The following is an 8,055-nucleotide window of genomic DNA, read 5'->3' on the forward strand; positions in this document are numbered from 1 at the left end:
GAGGATTCTTAGTACTACTGTCCACTACGGTTTAATAACATGTTATTAATAATAGCAAGCCATCAAAGCATAGGCAGACTATCAACGTTCTCTGACTAAAAAGACAGAAACGCATGTAATACATTTCAGAAGGTTTATAATTAAGATGGCTAAAATGTAAAGTTTTGATGGTTGAGTTTTAAATTTTCTGTCTGCAAAATTTACATATACAAAAGAACTTATTCTCCACTGAAGCCAGAAAACAAGAGCCAAAACAAGACTTACAGAATTTTCTGTTGTTAAGCTACTAAAAAGCCGAACTATATTCTACCTGAGGCTAAGATTTCAAACAAGAGTTCCCATTTCGTGGAATTTAATAAGCTGTTATCTACTCTACAATTGCACAAATTTTACGAAAAGATTACTGTGATATAGGAATTAGTTCAACATAAGCCCTTTACAAATCTAAACTATTCATTCCAGTTCACAAAACAATTCCCCCAACATGCTCCCATAAGATCTAGGTAACCACCATGCAAATAAGGCAGATATAACATCTACCCCTAAAGGGTTGAGAGGATCACATACAATTTGGCTAAAGGTTCCTGCACAGGGTCTTTCTTTTAAATACCAGGTGTTCAATTATTAACATTAGTGATTTTTCTTACGGAGATGAAAACAAGCCGAAGGCTAAACATGAGCAGTTTCCCATCCGCAACTGTGTGCTCTTTTCTCACCAACATTCCATGAATTTCTGGAAAGCATTTACTCGGTGTCCTCTCACGATTCACTTCCAAGAACACTTCCATAGAACAGGACTGCACCAATCTACTCCCAGTATCTGACTGACTTCCATGTGTCAGGCTCTGTTAGAGACACCTGGGAATAGTGCACAAAGCAAACCTCAAACAGGTCCTGTTCTCAGGAAACTGACATGCTAGTGTGAGGGGACCAAGAAGTGACCAGAACACAACAGAGTTTCAGGCAGTAACAAGGACCCAACTGACAGTACATGAACTGACACCTGAGAAATGATAAAGTACAGTCACACCTTCATACTCAACTGCTTTGAAACTCAAAGACTTTGGTACTTGTGGTGGATTGACAACTGGTGGTCAACTTGTAACAGCCAGCTGAACTGAACCTGCATGGTGCTGGGTGTGGGAGGCCCACCTAAGCGTTGTTGCCAGCAGCATAAAAGGCAGAACAGGAGAAGAGGAGACGCTGTTAGGGAGCTGTTGATTCTCCTGAGCTGGTGGTTCTCTTGAGGAGCTTGTCATAACTCAGCTGTTCTCATCATCGGAGGAGCTCGGGACCTTGTTGTTGCTGAGAATGGCTGCGGTTCATTTTGGGGGAGCTCTGGTCCTCACTTTGTGAGCATCACTTCCTGACTCCGGGGGGAGAAGCGGGGAGATGGTGCACTGCTCAGTCTCCTGGAGAAGCCTGTCGCACTGGCTTCCCTGATATGGACTCGGCTATTATCATCGGAGGAGCTTGGGACCTCACTGTTGCTGAGGATGGCTGTGGTACCTTTCAGCAGAGCTCTGGTCCTTACCTTGAGTGTTGCTTCCTGGCTCCAGTGCAGATCCCTCAGCCTGCTAGCACAGATCCTTCATCCTGCTGGCAAAGACTTTCTAGATTCTACCACTGACCTTTGGGCCTTCCCAGTGCAAATCCACAAAACAGGCCTGCATGAGACACTGTCCTGAGCACTAGACCTCCAGGTGGAGTCCGGGGGGGGGCATTGCTATGGGTTCAGTCTTCAGCAGGACTCATGCAGGACACTGCCATAAGATCCAGGCCCTCAGCTGGATTCTTTTGCTCTTTAGTGTGTGGACAGATTTCCTGCACTCTTTGTATATGACTCTTTGGGTGACTATTATAAAATATCTTATAAATTAAGCATCCTGTATCGTATGATGCCCCTTGCAAACCCTGACTACAACAGTACTCCACTCACTTGACATGGGAATTTTGTCCCAGTACTCCTCATTTGGTTCTCAATGCACAAGCCTGTCCGTATCAATTGCCAGTGACCTGTTACCCTTCCAGCCAAAAACACTTTGACACAATATGGTAATCATCATGCCTTACAACAAATTAAGGTCAAGTGCCACGGTATATATCTAACTCTGGCTTTTCCACTGATTGATCACATACTCTACCTTATTTACAAAACTGCAGGAAGGAAATAGTTAACAAGTTACTGGTACATTAACAATCAAAAAAGATAACCTTCTTACAAAAGGTAGAAAGTTTTAGAGGCCATGGGTGTTCTGACATTGAAACAATGCAGGACATAAATGTTTATACCCTAACCTTTAAAAAGGTTATCATCATTAGGAGAAAAGGAAAATACATGAACAGTAAAATGTTAACATGTCTGATCATATGCCAAGATGAATGATACAAGCTATTACCATAAGAAGCTCAGAGAAGTCAAATGTGGATCATCACAGTGCAGTGTTGTTATAAATAACTTGCCTCAGTACATCAGAAGGAGGCTGGGAATTTGAAACTTTTCTGCCTGTGTTTCTAACAAGCTCTCCAGTGAGGCCAATGCTGCTCTGCATCTTCCTGGTTTGGGGGCTGTATTTGGAGTAGCAAAGATGTAATGAATACAAGGGCTAAGATTCAAACTGTTTTGCAGCATGGTGGTGCACTCCTGTAATCCCAGCACTCAGGGGGCTGAAGCAAGAGGACTGCTGTGAGTTCAAGGCTAGTCTGAACCACACAGCGAGACTCTGTCTAAAAAAAAAAAAAAAAAGATTCTAACTGTTCTTGAGAACAAAGTGGGTTTTACATAAAAAGCTCAACAAGAATTAATTTCATCTTGTCTAGGAACAATGAGATCACTCAATTAGAAGATCTACTGTTCCATTCCACAGGCTATACAAACCCAGACTCTTGCAGGGGACAGTAAGACACTCCTACTAGAATGGATAATTGTGGGAGACACCTCATTTACTGGACTGGCAAAAAAAGACATCTAGCAAAAAAAGACATCTGGCAAAAAAAGGCATTTACTAAAAGTAAAAGACACATAGGGCTATGGGCCCCATACACTATTGGGGATAAACGTTAAGTGGTATAACTACTTAGAAAAATAATTTGCCGTTACTCAATAAAACTGACAAGTAACATCCCTGATTTACTATATATCTATCTCAAAACTCACGACATGGGAGACTGTACACTATGACTTCATCTTTCATTCATATGTATTCACATTAACAGACAGAACTGAACTAGGAATTGTCTATGAGGTGAAACTATAAAGAAAGCATCAAAACAAAGCACATGACAGTGATTCACAAAGCAACAAAAGGGATGAAAAAAATGAGCTTCAAAGATACTTTTAATGTCTATTTTCCAAGTTAGATGATGGGTAACAATATTTACTTTGCAGTTATTTAAGTTACATAAAACAGACACTATTTTGCCTGAGTGATATTTTAATAGCATTTACAGTTCTTTGTTCATGGCACAATAGACCTTTTTGAACATATAATTCAGGGAACTGGTGGCGGCAGATTCTAAAAGCAGTAGAGTTTAGTAAATAATGAAAAGCTAAAAACATAACTCTTTAACTGACTTCAAAAGAAAAATGAGGGCTAAGACTAGAACACAGTTGTGGAGCTGAGAGAGAGCTGAAATCTTTACTATGGAAGCACATGAATACCCTGATGCTCAGGGAAAAGAAGCGTTCCAAACACAGAAGCACTGATGGCTACGGTGAAAGCAGGGAAGGAAGAGCAGAGTGACAGAAGAAAAATTGGTTTTAGCCACTGTTTATGTGCCAAGAACAAATATGATCATGCATCAGCTTAAAGATAGCATGAAATTAATCTCTGGATTCATCCATGCCTAGTCATGGCTGACAATGGCTATGCGGATAGGGACTGTATATCTTACCTGCCAGCCTACGATAGCTAATCCATAAATTATCTATTAAATGAGTCAAGAACAGAACACATGTGAAGTATACAAATTCAAATGAAACTATACAGACTGAGCAACTACAACACAAAGTTTAGTCTACTAAGCCACATTTTTTTAATTCAACACGTGGCAATGACAGAAAGGAATTTCACACAGAAAGAACTTCATGAACAAAAGCAAGATAACAAAACTGTGTGGGATTTATTAAAGAAAAGGCCAAATAGTTCTGTGTGGCTAGAAAGTACAGTTCCTACGAAGCTTGTAATGAGTAGAAAATAAGTTAGAACACAAAGGCAAGAACTAAGAACATCTTGGTGGGCTTTGAAGTGATTTGAAAAAAATCAGAGGCCGGGCGTGGTGGTGCACACCACGTAATCCCAGCACTTGGGAGGCTGAGGCAGGACTGATGTGAGTCTGAGACCAGCGTGGGCTACATTGTGGGTTCAAGGTCAATGCGGACTACATAGCAAGACCCTGTCTCAAAAAAACAAACAAAACAAAGCATCACTGGACACATCTAATGAAAGAAGTTATTTTAAGTGAGTGTCTGAATAAAAGTATGAAGTGAAAAAAGCTAAGAAATAATGCTCAAGGTATCACCAAAATTATATAAGAATATATCAGGACACGAACTAGGAGTTGCACAAAAATAAAACAAAATCATGTTTTCATTCACTTTATGCCAGTTAGCAGGCTCTACACTACACTAGAGCCACAACAAGTGAAAATCATTTTCCCTGCCCCAGAAATGTATGTGCTGGTAAGGAAGACAAATAAAAAGCAAACATGCCAGCTACAGGCTGTGGAAGACGAAGGGAACAGAGTGGTGAAGAGGCTACTTTGCCAAGTGCTCTGGGCAAGGTTTTTTTTGAGATAGAGCAACTGAAGCTGAGAACAAAGAATCAAAAGTAGCCACCGAAGGGGAAGAAGTACCTTAAGAAGTAATTCAGGTGGAGAAAACACAGAAGTATTGTGATGCAGCCTAGAAAAAAATGTAGAGTTTAGAGAAAAAGAGCACAATATCCTGAAGGCATGATGGGAAGCTGAGATTTCATTCAAAGTAGATAAGGTTGGTGGCATATAAATAGAGCAAAGCAGGTAGATTTAATAAATTGTGGCAGCTGGATCAGTAGGATTTGTGTTGAGGGTAGAAAGAAAACAAAGTTAGGTTAATATCTAGGGTTTCTAACTTTGTTCAAGCAGGTAGCAGTCCCATTTACAAAGATGAGAGACTGAGAACAGCACCAAGGAGATAAAAGTTCAACTAACTTGTTCAAGGTTGTGATAACTGCTCCATTAACAATCTGAATCCAGGGCCAGGGGTGAACTCAGGAGTAAAATGCACATTTAATTCACAGGCGAACCTGGGTTCAATACCCTCTAGCTTCCCTTCCCCTAAAAGATGTTGACTCCAGGTCTTCAGCATTGTCCCAGCCACTATGTAACACTGCACCCCTAAGTACACAGTTAATCAAGACAGGAAAAAAGTAAATGAGAGTACAGTGTAAGGAGTTTTTAAAAATTGTGTCTGGACACATCCAATGTGGCATCTCCACAGGATATCCACATGGAGACATTATAAAAGAATAAGTCTTGATTATTGCATGTAAAGAAAAATCAATTAAGATGTTATAGAATAACTGGCAGTACCTGCAACTAGCACAGTAAATAAGATAGCAGAAGTATAAAAAAATTTAAATTTTTTATGTAAATTATGGTATCTGGGAAATATTCATGACTAAAATATGAGAAATCGAGAATTTTTTTTAAAGCCTACAATTATATCATAATCTAGCTGCCTAAAACTGTTTCAGTGTCAGACAGGTATCTGCAGAGAGGGCAAGAGAAGTCATTAAAAACTGATCTTAATAATACTTAACTGGTGGGGAACAAAAGCAGAGGAACACATAAATGAGTAAGAGATGCTCACTGAGCTCTTCATAAATCTACAATAACCCAGAAGGCCTTCACTTGCCCTTTTAAGGACAGGGGTCACTAGTAAGCTTCTGATTTCCTAGGTAAGCTGGTAATAAAAAAAAGTCCTTTTAAGGTGGTACACAGGAGCACTGACTTAAGTTTATAAATCCACCTCTTGTGAAAAGGATTAATCAGTTGATTAGCACTCATCAATTCTGAGAGTTGATATAAATAGTAATTCATGAAACCATGAAATAGAAAAAAAGTAAGTCTATCAGCCAACCCAAACCCGCTACCTGTCTGTGAAACATCCCTGTTACTAGTGTACTTTTATCACTATCCCACTTTAGACAGTGCTTCACTCTTAGAAGAATGTCATAAAACACTCATTGAATAAATTACCTCCATCAGATAGATTTATGCCACCTATCTGTTGCCTTCTTCAACTCTAATTCAAAGAGTGGCTGTGTGACAGAAACAATTCAATAAGAAAGAGGTTCCTATGAGATGACTTGAACATTTTCTCAAATGCATACAGAGTCCTTATACTTAAGTATAATTCAAGTCTACCTATCAACTCTTTTAATGTCTAAAGATACGTCATTTATTCTTGAACACACCTGTCTCCAATGAGCCAGTGAAAGCCAAAAGTAGTAGTAGGAAAGTAATACAAATGGATAGAACAAAGCATTCCCAAGTTAATCTCTTCCTACATTTTTCAAACTGCCATTGTAGACTTGTGGACATTAAACTCAACAATAACTACAAATAGTAATGACTACTACAGGTCAACACATAAATCATTTCCTTTACTTCAAACAATAACTGCGGCATAAACACTTCTCTCCACTTGACAAATGAGGAAAACACAGCTTAGAAAAGCTAAAGTCACAGAGCTGGTAAGTGGCAGAGCTGAAAAAGACTGAGCCCTTAAACACCACGTTATTTTTTTTATCCACTTTATGTGTGCTTAACAAACTCAATTGTATCTGGATTGAAATTACCCCGTTTCCACCTAAACGTAATTCCCTACAATTTTCACATGAACTTGAAACAAATGTCTTTATTACAAATGTCTAAGGTCTGTATTAACAGTAAGTAAAAAAAATGTAAGTAAAGGACGTAAATGTGAGAAGACCCACAAATGCATTTTGATTAGGAACACAACAGACCATCGCTCCCGAGCTGCCTCTTTCCTGCTCAGACCATTCCATTTCCCAGGCTTTCCACACATGTCCTAGTTCATCCACCCTAACCACAGAGAACATGGCTATTCCCTACCGCGCTTTTCATGTGGTTCAGCATGAACAATTTTGCGGTTGCAGGTAAAGCTCTGAACGCCAGGCTCAAAAGAGTGTCTACATAGGAAACCTCTTGAGAAGCTACAGATGTCAAAAGTCCGGCAAGAAAGCACTGCTATGGCCCTTACTCTCCCTCCCCAGAACTTCAAACGAAACAGTAAATCCTCCTGCATACCACGGGCAACGGCCTGCTCTTTCCTCAATCTCTCTGGCATCTCAAAGCAAGACCCCAAGCCCCTGTCACTCTCCGCCTCGGTTCACTTTCTCAGCCCCGCCCCCGCCGGCCTCAGTCAGAAGACAGAGACCGCTGCGGTGTCTCTCCAGCGAACAGTGACGATGAAAGCGAAGGGCACTCGGGGAAATCCCAGGGCCAGCCTCCCCAGCCCCAGAGCAAGCTCAGCCGGGAAGAGCTTCTGGCGGGGCCGGGCGAGGAGCCGCGCTCCCCACGTGGGCCTGCGCACGCGGAACTCCACTCACCAAGCCATCTATCTGCACTTGCTTCACGGCCGAATCTGCAGAGCCGCCTTTTCCTTTGCCTTTCCCCACCGCGCCGGAGGTAGAGCTGGAAGAGGCGGCGGTAGAGCCTGAACCTTCCTTGCGGGACGCCATCTTTCCAGCCGGACAGGAAGAAAGAAAAACGTGAGTTGCCGGAAGCGGAAGTATGAGCGCTCCGTGACGTCCTTAGCAGTTGACGGGGCGGAGCCGGGAAGAACGACCAGGGTGGGGCTACACCTCCCTTTTTCGGTTCCGCCCCTTCTTCGGGCGGGAGACTTGGCGCATGCGCACTTTTGCTTACCTCGCCACTGAATGAATGCTTAATGAAGAAAGTAGATTTTCCCAAAATACGGAATTACTCTCCGCAGCTGAGACTTGGTTTCTTCAACATTCTGTTAATCAAGGCCAAGCGGGAATTGCG

At 41.5% G+C, this 8,055-nt stretch overlaps 1 protein-coding gene across 2 annotated transcripts in view; it reads right to left on the reverse strand.

The window, feature by feature from the left end:
- Positions 1–7,779, reverse strand: part of Eif3h (eukaryotic translation initiation factor 3, subunit H) — an 88,569-nt gene extending 80,790 nt beyond the window's left edge. The window contains exons 1-2 of one of the 2 annotated variants that reach the window (XM_005381896.2): positions 7,725–7,770; positions 7,617–7,661 (exon numbers count right to left, since the gene is read on the reverse strand). In XM_005381896.2, coding sequence (XP_005381953.1) covers positions 7,617–7,661; positions 7,725–7,748 — 69 coding nt within the window. In that variant the 5' untranslated portion in view covers positions 7,749–7,770. Of the gene's footprint in view, positions 1–7,616 lie in introns of both variants that reach the window. The other variant, XM_005381895.2, reaches the window with a different exon arrangement.
- Between the last annotated feature and the right edge of the window lie 276 nt (positions 7,780–8,055).

The sequence above is a fragment of the Chinchilla lanigera genome, unplaced genomic scaffold (genome assembly GCF_000276665.1).
Source record: "Chinchilla lanigera isolate Chin_1 unplaced genomic scaffold, ChiLan1.0 scaffold00016, whole genome shotgun sequence".
In the NCBI taxonomy this organism is placed as follows: Eukaryota; Metazoa; Chordata; class Mammalia; order Rodentia; family Chinchillidae; genus Chinchilla; species Chinchilla lanigera.